Source organism: Rhinolophus sinicus, linkage group LG01 (assembly GCF_036562045.2).
Source record: "Rhinolophus sinicus isolate RSC01 linkage group LG01, ASM3656204v1, whole genome shotgun sequence".
Lineage (NCBI taxonomy): Eukaryota > Metazoa > Chordata > Mammalia > Chiroptera > Rhinolophidae > Rhinolophus > Rhinolophus sinicus.
This window is the reverse complement of record NC_133751.1, coordinates 186,006,238-186,024,981: the sequence shown is the minus strand read 5'-3', so window position 1 is coordinate 186,024,981 and position 18,744 is coordinate 186,006,238. Positions and strand designations below refer to the sequence as shown.

Genomic DNA, 18,744 nt, shown 5'->3' with positions numbered 1-18,744 from the left:
AGTAAAGTGGGCTGGGAGTAATAGCAAGTGTAGGTGGGGACTGCAGCCAAGTGGAGGGAACAGGTGCATCTCATAGGTACCCGTGGACCAGCTCCAGCTGATTGTAATCACGAGAGAATGAAGGCCCAGTGCTGCCACATCTTTTCACTTTTCAAAGATCCAAATCTGGTATGTGTGTGTGTGTGTGTGTGTGTGTATACTATATATAAAGTATGTATATATATAGTGTGTGTATACACACACACACACACACACACACTGCATCACCATACAAACAAGGGAGAGATATGTATTTTCTTTCCCAGAGAAGAAAGAATCTGAAACTATCAGTTAGATGACAAGCAATTTTATTTTGCAAAACAATCACTATACAGCAACAAATACATTTGCAAATTTTGATTGAAAAACATGAACTAACTACAACCAGCCATTGAAGAAATGCCTTTCTATGGTAACAGGCTCTAGAATTATCAGAAGAAAGAAACCCCCCACAGATTTGTAGCGGAGTGTTGGAACCTTGGAATCCCAGCATAGAGTATACTTTTTGTTGATATATTTTTTTCTTTTTGCTAAAGTTGAAGTAGATTTTCATAATTGACATTTTCTGAGTTCAAAAATAAGCTTTTTCCTGCAGAGGGACTTGGCCTCAACCTACACACCAAGGCTAAAAATCCTAGGCGTTAAAAAAAAAAAAAATCAATGCTGATTTTAGCACATCAATCTTTCAAGGACTGCCTAGAATTTGCCTTTCCAAGCCATGAATCTACTTTTTGTTTTTTTTTTTTTTTTTGGCTACTTAGACCATGAATAGTTTATTTTCCTCCTTTTGTGACATGAAAACTATAAGAAAAACTATAATTACAGCTAAGTCAGAATCAATCATATTGAGATTATTTCTTTAATAATACTGACATGATGTTATATTTTGGTTGATGATTCCATTTCCTGCTGTATTATGATATGAGTATGTGGAGAAGGCCAACTACCATCAGTACATTTTTCCATTTAACAAAATTCTCTCAGCCGTACCTAGTTGATGTTGCACAGGTGTCTTGCTTGTGGGTGGGATTTCAGCCCATCACCCTGCTGGAACTCAGCAGGAGAATCCAGAGAGAGTTGGTTCCTAAGTGAACATGGCCTTTGAAACTCATCATAAACTCGGATCTTTCCTGCATTGTTGTAAGGTATTCAATTATTGGTTGCAGGCGACCCAGAGAGATGAATTCATTGAAGTTGGCCTTTTAACTCTTCACAGCTCTGGATTACTTATGTATCTTTAAACAGGTTCTCAAAGGCTAAAGCGAGAGAGAAACTGGCATTAATCGATCTAGAATTGGAACTATGAAGCTTTAATTTCTAGATCAGCGTATGGATGTCCCCACAGAGTGGTGCTCAAAAAGCTTAATTTGTGCCGTTAATCTTGAGAGTGAAGGCAAGATGGGTTCCACCACTTATCCCCATAAGAAGACATTTATCCTGCATGTTTCTCTCTCTTACTGGTACAAATGATCAGTTTCTTTTTGATAAAGATATAAAGAATCACATTTCCATACAAAGGAAGAGAACTTAATATAATTTTGCTGTCATTTGAAATAAACATTTGTTTTAACACCAAATCCAACAACAGTGCTTTATATAATCTTTATTTTGGATGTGTCTTTGTAAGAAACTGAATTTTAATATGTAGAGCATGTTCGCTTATTCTTAACTTTTGCAAAAAAAAACTTAAACCAAGTTGAAAATACTTGTTTCACTTGTTAAACCTGTTCTACCCAGCTATTAACTTCTTCTTCCAGGAGAACTTCAACCACCTAACACTATCAAACATGTAAGAAAATACCGTAAGTCCCCACATGACTGTTCTTTCTTCTCCTGTTTTCTGGTACATTTCAAGGGAAGCTGACGGACAAAATGTCCAGATTGGTCAAATCAAACCTCACAGCAATTATCAGGCAGGAAATAGACACATCCACAGTCCTATTTAGTAGTTTCTAACTTTTTGATTGTTGTATAAAATAACTGATTTATAACTAGTTTCAGACATGTTTGCCTATGTAAAACCTCTTAGTTGAGAATGAATGGTACACATTTGCTCTTAGAGTTTCTTTTGTGGAAATCAAATTGGTTGCAATATCCAGTGAGTCACAAAATGGCATCCATGTCTCTCTGTCTTTGCATCTCTTGGCTTCTTTCTTAAATGCTACTGTACTTCCTTTTTGCCGCATCCATGTTCATCATTTCTTCCCTTATATTCAGGAATTGATTTGGCTCAAATACCTACCAGATCATCTGCCTGTAAGTGTTCAGATCCAACCCACTAGCCCTGAGCAAGAAAAAAAATAGATAAAATACTAAAATACATCCACTCAGCTTGGTAACTCATTGCCTTATTCAGGCCATTGACTAATTCATTGCTTATTCATAAGTCTAAGATGAATGATTTGTGAGAGAAATTAATTGATTTGTGATTTCTAGACTGTATCTAAAGTTAGAACAGTATTATCTACTTATTAGTAATGCTAAGTCATACAGTATTCCTTTACAGAGTGCAACGTTGGAGTCCTGAAAAAATTGATTTAGATATCTGCATCTCAAATGTTTTGTGGCCATACCTTCTCAAAATACTGTATTTTTCCTTTCTGGTCGAGGGATCTTTACTTTGGGTAAAGAAGGCAAATACCTTCTATCTGATAATTTAATAAGCTGGTACTATTTGAAAGAATGGGATAATGTCCCAAATTCCCACTGTTAGTTTCAACTTTAGCAAATGGAAAAAAAAAAAAAAAAAGGAAGAAGAAATCTTAACAAGTCCTTCATGAATGATTGGAGAAATAAAACCCAAATTATTCCATGATTCAAAATGAGATAAATCTATAATCTTAAACCAACAATCTGTAAACCCTTTTATGTATAACTGGACCCACCCCCACAAACTCCATGTTGGTGAAAGCAAAGAAAAATAAATTTTTCTAGCATCACGGGAGAGACTTGTATCTGGCACTAAAACAGGGTTACAGCTTTGAGTTGTTACAGAAAGCAACTTCATGCTAAAACTTTTTGTCTTTTTTAATGTTTTTTTTTTTTTTTTAAATAGGGAAAGAACCCTGCTAACATCTACTTTCACATACCTAAAATTGCAACACCAAAGGGTGCAGGAGACACAGATACTGTGAATAAGGAAGTATAATATTCAAGTATATGAGGAAGTATCACAAATGGCCACAGAGAAATATATATATATATTTATATCTATAATACTGTATCAAACAGATGAAATGGGGGTGTGAAACTGGTAGTGTGGACACAAATCTAGCTGATCAACTTACATTCTAATCAGACACGAGTCCATCCTAATGAAAGTGCTTCATTCCTAATAGAGCACTTTTATACCACTTCCTCAACCACAGCTCGAATGCTTTGTACCTATTTTTTAATTAGTTAAATAATTTATTGAATTGACTTATACTCTGATATAATTATCCAGGTCCCAAATGTTAATAACTTAATTGAATCTTTCTTCCCATTTATACAAAATAACACTTAAAAAAAAAAAAAAAAACAACTTATTTCTTACATGCTCTTCCCTTCCTGCAGTCAGACTCCTTGATTTAATTTAACCTGTAATAAGTTACAATGGGCAGCTTTTATCTTTTCACCCAGCAACAGAATAGTGAAATGAGCAGCTTGGATTTTAACAAGGCCTTTCAGAATGTAGTGGATAGCCTTCAGGCACATGAAAGGTAAAAATGCAATTTTTAAAATAATAATACTCCATGCAAAACAGAGCAGAGCAAAAATAACCGTCCAATTGTATTCATGTAAAGCCAGTGTCTTCCTGTTGCAAATGGAAATCAAGTCAATTTCTGCATATACTATTCATTTTTTTTATAAAATTGTAACAATTACTAGAGTTTGGGAATGAGATTATTTATTTTATAGTTTGTAAGGAATGAACATAACACCTGCTCAGAGCCCACACCTGCCAAGAGCTCATGCCTAAATATTATGACTTCGAAGCTAAATGAGAAATATTCACAAGCCCTGCTTAGCGAGTGCAGCAGTGACATCCTCGGCCAAAGTGGCAAGCTGAGGGGATTCGAGCAGGTTGATGCTTCCCGAAGAGGAGACGTTGCTGAGTCGTCGGGGGGATGCCACACTGGATCTGCCTGGGGACTGTGTGATGATCTCAGCCCCGTGGTCCACACGGGCCTTAGCGTGCTCTCTGAAGTTCAACTTTTGGCTGTCAATCTGTTCAAGACAAGCATCAGTCCTCATTAACTCCAGTAGCTTAACTGGCCCCTAGCTATTTCTCCCGATCCCAGAGCAGATGTTAATTTCACTTCTATTCCCTACTTCCTATATATCCAAGTCTCAAACTGGGACCCACTTTGATGAGTATTTCAGAAGAATTGAAAAAAAAAAAAGACAAAGTCAGCTCATGACTTTATATCTTACTTTGACATTACCACCGCCAGGTACATGGTGAGCATTGTCAAGTGAACCAACTTTAGCTTGGGCCTTTTCTTTGAAATCCAGCTTTACACTCTCAATTTTCACACGCCCACCACCTAGGAGAGGAGAAAGGCTTTTAAATGTCTTGCTAAAATTAAATCTTATATTTATGGTAACTGTTTCCCAAAAAATGATTATAGTAGATAGACCATCCCAAACAACAAGCTTAATTAACTCTACTGTACCTCTGTCCACGGATGTGAAAGAAATCTTTTATAATTTCTCATCCTTAACATTTTCCCCGTATCATCCAAGATAATGAAATCCTTTTTTGTACCATTATACATTACTTTACATATTAGTACCTTTCTTCTCTACCCATGTCTAAACTAAGATATCAGGGAGGTTTCTTTTATCTGTAAATAAATACCCTAAAAATAACACAATAAAAATACATTATTGCATCCTTTCTAAAACTTGAGATATTTAGTTTCTTATTCCAGTGGGAGCAAATTATATTGAGATGAAGCTCTTCTTTATTCTTCTTCATGGTAATAGGTCACTTGTCCAAAGAACTATTAGGCTAGAAATGATGTACATATATAGGTAATATATTCACTTGTTAATTTTCAACATTACTAGCTTGTCTCACAAAACAGGAGTTAGGAGATAAGTTTAACGAGTAAGCTTTAAGAGCTTCCCATTTTAATTAGTAGATAGAGCAATAGGAAGAGAATCTTAGGAGATCCAATTCTTGTACGGATGTCGTAAGACCTACCTGACATAGACTTTGATCTGCTAATATTAAGACAGAGTTTTGACCATGCCATTTCCCTAATTGCTAATTAGTCTGAAACTTGAGGATCTGCTGATAAATGAGAGTGCAACGAGCCACCCTTCAGTGTGGTATTTCAATCTCTGCATGGCTTTCTGCCTTTCTCAAGCTGGCAAATAAAAGTTCCCTCTGGGTAAGTATTTGTTGTCCTTGAACACTTCTGAATGTCTGCTGATGTCTTTGATCTGGAGAAAAGCTGGATTAGAGTCCTTTACCTACCTCCACCTAAGAGATTTGCTTTCACGTTCATTAGCAAGTTGGTTTTGGTTGTATGTATTTTTTTGGAAGGCCATTGGTAAGCGATGTGATCCTGTACTATTATTGCATCCTTCTTGGGATTTTGATTTGGGAAAAAATACATAAAGAACTCTATGGAAATATGGACACTGTTGTATTTTGTGTTTTTTTTTAATTGTGGAATCTTTATGTTTATTTATCTTTGTAGATCAAAGAGAAAGGTCTGTTAAGCCTTCATAGGTCTGTTAGGTCTTGTGTTGTTTTTCTCATGAAATACCCAGATAATTAGATTAGCACCCAACTACCTGTCCAGGAACCCTTTATAATATTATATGGTGTTATTGGATAGCATTTTGAAGGTACACCCATTCATTCTTCTCCTGGAGGCTTAGAATGTGAATGATGTTATTTAACTCATGCTTACAGGAGACATATAGTTGTCCTTCACTCAAAATATGCAATTACTGCAGGAAACTTTACCTGGCCATGTGCATCACACTTGTTGGTTGTTATGGGATTAGTGTGATTCATAAAACAGTCTTATCTTGGTTAGAGGCTAGAGGACATATGAGCTTTAACTAGATGAGATTGACTTTCTTGGGATCTCACTTTTGTATTTTTTTGGTAGCCTCTGATAGAAATTGCCTTTTCAAGCTTACTTTTATGATTATATATTGTGTCAGTATAATCTTGTTAAAATTTTTGTTGAACTGTATGTTAAGAGAGAGAAAAAATAATGTAATATTGACCCAAAATATGTTCAGAAAAGGAAGCTTGAGAAGTCCATTTTTGTTGAAGTCCTACTAGAAATTTTTACGCAACTGTTAGAGAAGCCCATTTGAATTGGGAGATCTGGGCCTTTGGTTCTGAAGGATTCTGGCACCCACCAGGGGCAGTATACTCTTTGTCACGCTTCATATGTCCTGTAGTGAAGTCAGTAAGACCAGATATTTCAACCTGTACCTCCAGGTGTTAAACTGTCCCTTTACTATCTCCTTAAATATTCCCCATTCCAAAGTAACTTCGTGAAAAACTTGCTGTTGTCAAGGATGATTGTGCTAACACTTCTTTATGAATTTAGTCATCTGATTGCATTATTACAGAAGTTAAGATCTAGATTTAGAAATAGGTGGGAGTCCATGACAATAGTCTTTCATGACCAGTAAATCTTACACTTTCCTTTTCTACATAAGATTTTTCTGTGCATGAAGACCCCGGGTGAATTTAACTAATTGCATACTTACTGTCTGGAATTAAAGAATCCAATATTTTGTTTTGTATTCTGGAAGAAAATAGTCAGCATGGCCACGTACTTCAGTGACATTGATGACACAGCAGTACAAAGTCAGTTAAGTGTTTGCAGGTTTGAGTTATACACAGGGGAATTATGAAGACAGGCAGTATGTGGCCATGTCCCTGCCGCCTTATGAGTGACAGAAGCTAATTCAAGGGTAGCAGTTCTGAAACGAGTAATGGAGATTCCATATTTGTAGTTTCTAACTCCTTGACTTGCTTTATGAATACCTTTTGCCAAAGTAAAGCCTGATTTCTAGACATTTACCCATCTCATGCGTTTATCTATTTTGAAATGTATTCTATTCACCTTTGTTTTTCAACTAATAGATGCTTCTTAATAATCTTCTCATGGTCAGAAATCTTATTGGGCTCAAACGTTCTTATACCTAGTTTCTGATAACACTTGAGACAATCATAAATAGAAATAATCTATTACCTGGTTTAATTAAGATGCTGAGCATAGATGATTAAAACCAATTGCTTCCTCTTGTCCTTTTGTAATTCAATGATATATACAAATTGTACCAAAATATTCTCAAGAAAATTACAAATTAGACAATTGTGCATTATTTACATTATGTATATGTCGAGGTGGAATTTAGCAAAAAATATATAATACATGATACTCAGAAAAAATGACTCATAATATGTTAGATTCATACTTTAAAGAGGGAAAAATCGCTAGCAAGTCTGAACATAAATTCTTCTTTAGAGCACTAGTCCTATGAGATATTCTAGAAAAACAAAAGGTCCATGGTCAAATAAGTTGGGGAAGCATTGCATTATACTGAGGTTTCATACTGTTTATTGACCTACTATTGGATCTGAGAAATTCAGCAGATAAATACATTTCTTCAGCTTTGCTTAAGCATAATCCTTATTTCACATAATGCAGAAAAAAACAATTTTATGAAAAATCTTTAGAAATGCTGCTTTTAGTCTATGTAATTATGTAAGAATACATGTCCCAATGTATTTTATAGGCTACATATTTCAAAAGAGCTTCAAAAACAAGCATGTTGGGTACATGGAGATAAATGCATCTTATATACCTTTTAATTTTTAACCTGTCCTGTAATATATGGCCTATTTGTGGTAATTGTTTACTTGTCCAAATGAAGATGCCCAAATTTCTAACTTAAGTTTCTATTAATAAAAGCATTAAGTATCAGGATTTTGAAACATTCTTCCAATTAGGTATTTCACAACAACAAAAATTTTGATTGTCAATTTCTTGAATCCAATTTAATATTTCTCAAGCTACTAAAAAATATTTATTTACCTGGCCTGTGGCGGATGTTCTTCAGAGAGCCACATTTGGATGTCACATGGCTTAGGTCTATCTTCTTGGTAACAATCTGTACCTGTGTGAATCACACAAAATATGCCTAAAATAGTCTAGACATGGACAAGCCCCCAAGCTCATACATAAAATCTAGAAACATCCAAACTCACAACAACATATCCAGGAACCCAAACTGAAATCCATACACACACAGGAAAACATAATCTCCCATACGTCCTCCCACGTTTGATTGGAAAGAAGGACCCAAGTGGAAGAAAATCCTAGAATAGAAGATTTTATTAGTAGAAAAGAGATTGTGCCATGAGGATAAAACACCTGGGTTAATAAAGCAAGCTTCCACTCAGAGAAAGAAGCCACACCATGTTCAACTTTTCCATAAGCAAAGAGACAAGTAAAGAGATGAATTAGTTTTTAAAAAGTCACTTTTACATCAAAGTGACCCACATTGCTCATAGTTACAAGTAGACCAACATTGCTTTAAGATATAAGAGGAAGACAGCTTTAAAAATGCTTTTCTAAAATATTATTGTCATGTCATGGCTAAATGGAATTTTTCTTGGGGACCAAAATTTAAAATGATAGAAACATTTTTTTTCCTTTTTTTGTGTTTTATTGAAATTATTACCTCACCCAATATTTGAAACAGTGCTTCTCCAAGTGTGGTCCATTGTCTATTTGCATTAGAAGTATATGGGAATTATTGAATTGGAAACTATGGAAATGGGGCCAGGGAATCTGCATTTTTGGACAAGTGATTCTTCTCCAGAGGAAAGTTTAAGACTATTGTTTTGGATATTAGAGGCTTCCCTATTTACTTTAAGATTGTTAGTTATCTCAATTTATCCTTTTCCACTTAGGAATTCTGCCCAGCAGCACCTGCAGCAGAGGAGAGCTGCGTCTACCCTCTGATCCCCTCAAGTGATTTACCAGGACTGACACGGCTTCTGTGACACTATCAGGTGGTGTGCACCAACAGGGCGACAGGGAGGAGGATGACTATGGCCACAGAAATCCTGGCTCTGAGCCTTAGTCCAGCACCCTGGAGGAACCCAGCAAACCTTGCTATGGGCTTCCCATGACAGTGACATTTTTCTCCGTGGTGCTACTTCAAGAATCAGGCGACAGCTCCTGGAGAAGGCACTTAATTGTCTCTTTCACTGAATCCATCTCTGCCGTTGAAGAGCAAGGAGCCACGAGTTATTAGACAGGTGAGAATTCTGGTTTTGATGCTCTATAAATTACTTGAGTCATAAATGGCCAGGACCTGAAGTTTAGGTGACAGGATCTGGCTTGAGTTTGCCTGTTTTAACTCTGCCTCAACTACACTTGAGAAACAGGGATTCATCCTTCCCTTCCTCTCATAGGATATTATTTCCACTCAATTTAAGAGAGAAAGAAATCCCATCAAGACGTATATACTGGGACTTGAATCCTTTCACTTTGAATTACAGATGAACCATGCTTCCAGTTTTGTACAATTCCCAGTGGTATCCTAACTTTCATGAATAATGAACCACAAAAGATTGACATTACACACTTGGGATATTTTCAAGTATATCGGTCTTTGCCTCAAGAGCAATTTAAATGGAGCTAGAAAAGGGTGTGCCGGGGTTGCTTTTGCAGGGGGACAGAGGCATTATGAGGATAACCCTTGACGCTGAAGGCCAGCAAACAAAACTGGCAAATGAAGTGGGTTTTCCAACCCCCTGAAAACCATGGTGCACCCTGTGAATGTTTACTTCCTCAACAGAAAGCAAGACATCGGCTAATGATTTTTACAGGAAAGGATGGGAAGCCCATCACCAAAAATGCAAAGCTGACAGCTCCCAGACCAGGGGAACAGGGGAGCAGCAACAAGAAGGGGGAGCGTGTTGGGAAGGAAATAGGAAAGGAGACAGGGTGCTGGCTATGCAGATGGCTTCACACAATCAGGAAAGCTTTCTAATACAAGCTTCTACTTACATTTCCGCCCCCAGCAGAATGTGTGATGTTATCCTTGGAACCACATCTGGACTGAACCTTGCTAAAATCGATCTTCTTGTTTAAAATCCTAACCTAAAAGGAATTGGAGGTAACTTCACTGTACATTTTTCTTTCAATATGCTGGGTACAGGGAACCAGAATGGGTAGTGCCAAAAAGGCTCTGCACTCCCACCTACCTACGGAATCACTTAAGAGAAAAAACTAACTCTGGAACTAAAGAGTAGATCTATCATACGGATCTGAGCCTCTATTGCCCGGCACTCCCAAGGCCCAAATGTGTGAGAACCTTAGATATCCCAGCTGTAGGCAGGTATAATCTGGAAACAATGAGAGGAACAGAAAAATAAAATGTGATCATTGGTGAGGAGGAGGCTTCCAATATTGTGGGTAACATTGGGACTCAGGTTCACTCTATGGAAAGTCTAGCAGCATAACTCAGTGTAGTTCAGCCCAGGATCCTGAAAGATATGCCAGTGCCCAGCCGCCTCCCCCCTTAACCGTGTAGGTCATCACAATTACAAATGACCTAGGACACTTTACTTAACCGTATTATTGGTCCACACATCATAAGTGAAGTTCATAATTGGTCCAGTGAGGGCTACAGGTGAGGTTTCTCATTCATTCAAGGGAAGAACCCCTAGTTTTCTAAGAGGACCAACAGGGCTCTGGGCCTCCTCTGCTGAAAGGGCTTTACGATTCCTTATTGGGTTTGGCTCAGTGGCCTTCTGGAATGCCTCTCCGACAACTGCTAATACACAGACATTCCTATTGTATGGGGGGTGCGGAAGCACTCTTTCCATTTTTAGAGGGGAGAAAACCAAGGACCATTAGTTAGCTGAGTTGTACTAGGTCATGTAGGGGTACTCCAGAACTTGCTTGGGTCCAACAGATTTGAGGTTAGGTATTTTATTTCTATTTTCGGGAATTTAGCATTCCTCCTGAAGACAATAGCACATCCAGACAATAGCAAATCCACATCTGAAAAGACATTCTGGTGTAATGTAATGTGCAAAGTAGTAACTCTTGTGATGTGTCTTTGGAATTCTGCATGTCTGGGATGGCAGATAAGCAATGTAAGCATGGAAAGAAAGGTTTACTTTTGTTGTTTGTTTGTTTGATTTTACTTTGTCTAATAGTACTACTCTTCTCCCCCCCCGCCCCCACCCGCCACTCTCCCAACATTTGAACAGAAATCGCATTTTCAATGATTTAGGGGACAGTTTATCCTCTCGTATCTATAAAAAAACACAGCTAAATAAATTTATCCTAGGTATATAGCTGTGCCCCAAAATAGTATCATATCTCTTGGTCTGCAAAAAATAATAAAAAATTCAAGAGGACGTGAAACCTGACTATTTTTGACTAGACAAAACTTAAATTGCAACGCCTGCCCAACACTGACAAGATAGCTGTCCCTTACAGGGAAATATCACTAACAACTCTCACTGGCAGCCCAAGGGAAAGGCCTCTTGTCAAAATCTGAATTCAGAAGACATGATGATCAGGCCACTCTTTGGGACATAATAAAAAATCTCAAAAAAAGGGAATCTATACCTAACAATAAGTATAGTTGCACTCTAAGAGTTTCATGTAAACTGCACACGCAGATTCCTTTAGGTCAATAAGGGCCATTACATTTCAAACCACAAAGATAAATTATTTTTAGAAAGGAAATTATTTTGATTTATTATTTCTAACAATAATACTTTTAATTATTCTCCATGAAGATCTAATTATTTTGGCAATAATAGAAATAGAATTCACCAAAGCCATTTTTCTAGTCCTTGGGGATATACAGGTTTTCATATTTTATTTACAAATTTTAAATTAGAGATCATTACAGATCACCAATCAAGTAACTCGTGACCAAATAATCAAAGCCCAATGTTAAATCTGACCCACTTTTTGCAAAAATGGAAATTCCAAATTCAGTCGTATGAATCTGATTTTAACATTTCATCAACTTTTGCCAATTTTTATGATTTCCAAAACAAATTATTCAAACCCAAAGGGGTCACATATATTGCCAGCATTAGAGATAACTTAAACCTTGAAATCTTCAAACTTCAAGCCTGACTTCTGTTGATTTACCCCAGATTTTTTAGAGAGTCACAAATTTTCTAGTGAAAGAACTGGCTGGTCTTTTTCAATAGTAGACTTTCTCAACCTATGTCTCCCCAATCTATGATGTGAAACAGACCTTTTACATGCATTAGTGTCACATTCTTTATATATTTCCATATTTGCAATAGGTCAGAGTATCTCTCTTTTGTCTAAAATGAGCCAAAGTTTGATATTCACCATAGTACTTGATTGTTGAGTAGATGAAAACAAAACCCGTAGGGCAATGGATACTTGATGCTCAGTATAATTTACCCTCTAGCTTGACAACTTACAACTGAGCACCCACCTAGTCCATATGACTCACATTTATGACTCAGAAAAATGACAATCTTCATGGCAAAGATCTCTAGGATCATTTACAAATAATTAACACCTCAGAGAGTTAATTCCACAAATACCAGCAGTTCTCACACACAAAAATTACATAAAATAGAAAAATAGATGGCTGTTGCAAAGGATAAAGCTTCACTCAAGATTAGTTGTTTAACAGAGTTGAGTTTTAACTCTCCATGTTCTATGGATGGATCTAAATCAAATTTAAAATCTAAAAAATACCTTTCTTTGGGGAGAATTTTCATTGAACTTTATTTTCTTAAAAGCCTATGTCAAAGAAAAATTATTTTAACATGTTAAAGATTGTCTAAAAATGTATATAACAAACTTCTATTTGGCCAATTAACTAATTTTTTATATTTATGATATGGAAAAAGTATTTGAGTCATCATTACCGAAGATTAACTCTACAACACATTTTAATCTTTATCAATTTCATTCATCCAAAAATTTTGCTTGTACTATTAATGCAAAATGGGGTGATTTGAAAGAGTAACAATCTTTCCTTCTGCATACTTCATAAAGGAAGTGAAACGTATTACATCAATCAGCTGGATCATCCTCCTAAAGCTATGCCTTATTCAGAATTCTCCCAAACTCTCTATTTCCTATTAAATGCATCAAAACTTCTTAGCCATATGACCAGGGTTCTCAGCAATTCTGGTATTTGAGCCGTCTCTTAGTATTTTACATTTTGGGCCAGATTGTGTTACATTTCATACTTTACGGACCTTGTTTATATTTTCAAGTTCATCCCCATGCTTTATGTTATCAACTCTTGCTAGTTGAAGATAGATCATCCTTCAAGGGTCAGTCCCTCCACAGTGGGAGGCCAGCAAAAAAGGATTTCAGTCTCATGGGCAAACGTTGGTGATTTACTTGCATACACAGTTGACTTTTCATTCACATAAGGGTCATAGAAACATGAAGAGTTATAAAGAATAGGTTAATGTAATTGAATAATTAATCAGAATTATTTTATTTTACTTTTTACTAATTCTATGTATTCATCCAACATACTAGGAAAGAACACTGTGATTACTTTCTGGATAGTCCTGGTGTACTTCTAGTTTGATTTTATCATGATGGTGCAACTAAAATGATCAGCCGTTGTACTCTCTCTGCATACAAGTTTAATTGCTCCTTTAGACAAATTAACTCTTTTTTTCCCCAAGTGGAGTTATTCTAAGGAAGAACAGGAAGACAAAATGAAGGGTATGTCTGTAAGCAATATTAAATCTCTCTTACTAGAGATTAGAAATATGAAAAATATAAAAGAAAATACAATCCTTACTTACAGAGGCATTAATCTGAATGTCAACGTGAATTTCTTGAAAATCAGATTTTGAATTTTTTTTTTTTAAATAATTTGACACTATCTGATGCTGCTTGCTTTATCAAAAGATCCACATATTGGCTCAAAGTAGTGAGATATGGAGAGTAAGTGGGAGTCCCAAAGTTTGGATTCTGCTCTTGCCTCTTCCACAATCTAGAGCTAGGCTGTTCAGGCATCTCCTGGGTATGAACATCAATTGCAACATCATTTCTTTTTCGAATGTTGTCATAGGAAAAAAATGCCCTTTTTTTTTTTTTTAAAGGGTAGTGTACTGTGATACTAAACTGACTTCCCTTTAACTTTATAGGGGATTAAGCTTTTCCTTTGGGTTTGCCTTATTTCTCAGGAGTGCTTAAAATGAAGGCTTCCTTTGTCCTTGCATTATAAAAACACTTTTCTACTCTCTCAAAAGCGTTTCCCATTCTATAACATTCAATTTTAATAAAAACTACTTATCTAGCCTCTATAGAGTCCTGAGGCATCATATATTAAAACAAAAATATGACTACATCAGATATTCCTGAAAACTGAAAGTTCTCTGTAGCAAATGATGTTTTTCAAAAACTCATCTGTTAACAACCCTGTGCCCTGATTAAAATGCATACAAGTATACAAACTTTATGATGCAGTCTGAATTTTAATGAGCCAATATGGCTTATACTAATGAATAACTTCTTCGAAACAAAGCATATCAAATATAAACAATAAATACAGTTGAGTACACACTTAAATAGAAAAAATAGTTTATGTCAAAACATACAATTCCACAGAATTCTAAAGTAAAAGTATAAGTTGGAGGGCCCATTAAGGTGTCAGTCCAATTTTTCTATGCAAGTTGTGTCACATGGCACAGCAAAGTAGAACCATATTTGAAAACTCTGGGGTTAATAGATAATGCTGAAAAATTTGGAAAGAACTTTTGATTATTGTTGATTATAGTCCCTATTCTGTATTTCATATCTCCATAACTATATTGTGTCTACTAATTTGCTCTTTCTAATCCCTTCACTTTCTCCCCGATCCCTTCCCCCTCCCATCCAGCAACCAACATTGTTTTTTCTATATCTCTGAGTTTATTTCTATTCTGTTTGCTCATTAATTCTGTTCTTAGATTCCACATATAAGTGAGATCATAAGGTACTTGGCTTTCTCCGACTGACTTATTTCACTTAGCATAATATTGTCAAGGTCCATCCATGTTGCTGCAAATGGTAAGATTTCATTCTTTTTTATGGTCGAGTAGTACTCCATTGTATAAATGTACCACAGTTTCTTTATCCCATTGTTGATCGATGGGCATTTCGGTTGTGGAAAGATCATTTTGGTAGAATAGGCATTGAGTTCAATCATTAGCCTCACTGTTAAATAGTTTTAACTGGTCTCTCAGTGGGTGCTGGAAGGGAAGTTATGACTAGAACAGCATGTGATTCATGAAACTTAACAGATAATAAGTTCATATGCTATAATTTCTTGACATTACATTTTTTCTTTAGTTTAAATTTTTAAGACATTTTAAGGAATAGTTAACCGAGTTGGTAAAGACAGTAACTTTTAAACAGTCTGTCCAGTTGTTTGAAAACAACCTGAGATTGAATGCTATCCTGATGTCCTTCCTTGGCTTGTAAATGAACAGCAAGCAAAAAAAAAAAAAAAAAAAGAACGAAAGAAAGAAAGAAAAAGAAAAAGTACTCTACAGGTCTCAACTTTGTAATCCCAAAGCAGTAATTTTTCATACTTTTTAATAATTACTATTTATGAAGCCTAGTTCCAAAACTTTTCATTACCCTACAAAAGATGTTTGAATTATAGTTATAAAAGTTTTATTGCATATAGAGTGGGCCCCTTGTCAATGAAATACAATGTATTTCAGTGTACAGTTTTTCCTCATGCTGGGTTGACTGTATTTTTAGCTCATGGTGGTATTTTATTACTCTCTTATTTAGCACTTATTTCTAGCCCTAAAGAGATGAAAAAAATGGTTTGGAAAAAAATTAAAATTAAATACAGGCAATACACCAAGGGGGGCAAAAAATAAAAACCACCTCTTTTCTGCCTGGATTATAGACCCATGCCTTGTCTCATTCTCCTTTTGTCATATAGTACCCAGAAGAATCTTAGTAAATGTTTGATGAAAGAATACATATATGAATAAGAAAAAAAATTGAAACAAGCTTCAATCCCTCTCCTTTAGTTTATAAAATTTATAATTTTATTTTAGAAATTTAAATTTAATTATATTTAAGTTTAATTAAATTTAAATATAATTTAAATTTTATAAATTTACCTACACATTAGTAATGTTTAGTAGACCTTCACAGTGGTGACCATCATAATTTTATATAATGAGACAAAAATCCTGTTACACTATAATTTATTAATTGCCTCTAGAATTCCATTTTTTCCATGAATATAAAATTGAAAGCAACTCATTCAGATGAGCATATGAAAGGCCAAAAAAGATTTCAGGATAATGCTTAAAACTTTATAAGAAAATATAAATAAAAAAGAGACCACTCCATGTTTCACTCATTTCATTTCCTCCTTCTTTTCTCTCTAATGATCCCTCTTCCACAGTCACACTCCTTTTCCATTTCAGAAACTGATTTTTTACTAAACTTCAGCTTGCCCTTTGTGGCACAAGTACTTATTATGGAGTCTATTAGAATAACTAAATGAGTGTTTTTTTCTATGAGCTATAATGCAAAATCACTATCATACTCTAAGCAAACCACAGACCTGACAAAATGACTCCATAGTCTATTTAAAGTAGGATGGTGCTATATACAAAAACAAGTATTATTTTGATGCTTCTACTCTACAAATAAGAAACCTGAGGACCAGAGAGGTTAGTATCTAAGGTTACACAATAATTTAACAGGAAAGCTGGACCAAGAACTCAGCTCTTACTTCATGGTCCAGTATTGTTTTAGCCAAATTCACTGTGGCCCAAACATGGGAAGTTTCTTTGGGTAACACCTGTAATGGCATGAGGCATTCACATGTATCCAGTAAGTCACTGGAAAGAATGCATCTCTCCATGCATATGGTATACTACAGTCATTCAACTTTCACTCAACAAATATTTATTGAGCACTTGCTATGTACTAGACCCTGAGGACAAGATGGATCTCACCCCAATCCTGCCAGGATCCTGTGAGGCCTGCTTCCACCTCAGGGCCTTTGCATGTGCATTTCCTCTGCCTGAGATACTTTTCCCCAATTATCCGCATGGCTGATTCCCTCACTTCCTTGAAGTCTTTATTCAAATATCATGTTCTCAGGCCTTTCCTACTCACTCTATCAGAAATGCAATTTCCCCTCAAAATATTCTAAGCCTCTTTCTTGGCTTTATTTTTCTCTTTCACTCTTAGCATTTTCTTACATTTCCTATATGATTTTTATGTGTTTGTTTGTTTGTTTTCTTTTCCTTCTTGGAAGTAAATTTCACGAAGGTAAGCATTTCAGGAATTGCTGTCTAAAGTTTTGTTCAGTATGTTCTCAGTACCCAGAACTTAGTATAACACTTAATAATAGGTACTCAATAAATACCTGTTGAATCCATGGTTGAGTAAATGAATATACTACTTTGAGTTTATGGAATTACTTAGGAGATATACGATAGCTCACCATGTTATTTTAAAGATGTCAAGCTTGATTTTAGAATTAATATTTTATTATTGGTCCTTGATTATCTATAGGAATTCACAAGTTAGCTAACTGCCCTCTATTTTAAAACCCTGATTTTTAGAATAATTTAAAAAATTATCTGTCGGTTGTAGGAGAATACAAAAAATTGATAAAAAAAAATGCAACATAACTTTCCAAATTTAACGGTCTCAACTTTTCAATGGTGTATTCATATAACACATTATCTGCATTAAATTACTTCATATAAATATTATAAAAAGTCAGAAGCTTCAAATTTCAATCGTGATATGGTAAAACCTTGGTGTGGAAGAGAGTACTAACCAATATTACCATTTTCATGTTGTGCAACAAAAGTTAAAGTAAACAAACAAACAAAAAAGACTAATGTATATAAAACTGCATACTTTGTAGACAAGTGATTATGCATTAAATAAAAATTATAGAACCTGACTTTGTAGCTCAGCCATTAAAGGATGACATTATAAGCAAATAGGTAATGTGAGAACTTGTTTCTTATTCTGTGAAAATATGAAAGTTGGACTATAAGAAGCTGACTATCTCGGACATTCAATGTTCCCAAATTCAATGGATCGGTTTAGAACTGAGAGATAGAAATTAGACAGCTTTATTTCTAGAATGTAAGAATATACTTTATAGGTTCTACTGTAATGGATTTGTTTAAATAAATTCTTTTTAAAAGATGCTAGGGTAACATCGACTGGACAGTAATAAGCTGACAAATTCTACAAGATTCTTTATACACAAGATGAATAATGTTGTTTACTTGAACAGGAATGACTTGCTTGAATATGCTATCACTAGCCCAGCTGACCTGAAAATGACTGACCGGTCCATGAATGAAGCAGAAGTGCCTAATTCCTAAGGCTATCCATCAATCCATAGAAATAGCCATGCAGAGATCATCATCTACTTAACTACCCTATCCAACAAGCTGTAAATGAAAACAGCCTCTGTGAAACCACTTCATTAGTAAATTTCAACTATCACAAAGGTACAAAAATTGTGCTTTGTATGCTGATCTTCATAATGCTGATGGAGAAAAAAACAGACCTATCAAAACATGTAGGCATATTCCATACATATCAATGTGCCTATAAGAAATACATAGAAAAGGTAAAAAGTACCATTCATTGTGTTGTTGCTTACATGTTTTTATGCCACACATTTAGAGAA

At 35.4% G+C, this 18,744-nt stretch overlaps 1 protein-coding gene across 50 annotated transcripts in view; it reads right to left on the bottom strand.

Moving 5' to 3' along the window:
- Positions 1-330: 330 nt before the first annotated feature.
- The window catches only part of MAP2 (microtubule associated protein 2), a 261,099-nt gene continuing 242,685 nt past the window's right edge, over positions 331-18,744 (bottom strand). For 34 of the 50 annotated variants that reach the window (XM_074312390.1, XM_074312447.1, XM_074312293.1 and 31 more), the window contains 4 exons: positions 10,089-10,181; positions 8,103-8,184; positions 4,456-4,568; positions 331-4,248 (listed from right to left, as the gene is read on the bottom strand). In XM_074312390.1, the coding sequence (XP_074168491.1) occupies positions 4,033-4,248; positions 4,456-4,568; positions 8,103-8,184; positions 10,089-10,181 (504 nt within the window). In that variant the 3' untranslated portion in view covers positions 331-4,032. The remainder of the gene's footprint in view (positions 4,249-4,455; positions 4,569-8,102; positions 8,185-10,088; positions 10,182-18,744) is intronic. The other 16 variants (XM_074312481.1, XM_074312482.1, XM_074312488.1 and 13 more) reach the window with 1 other exon arrangement.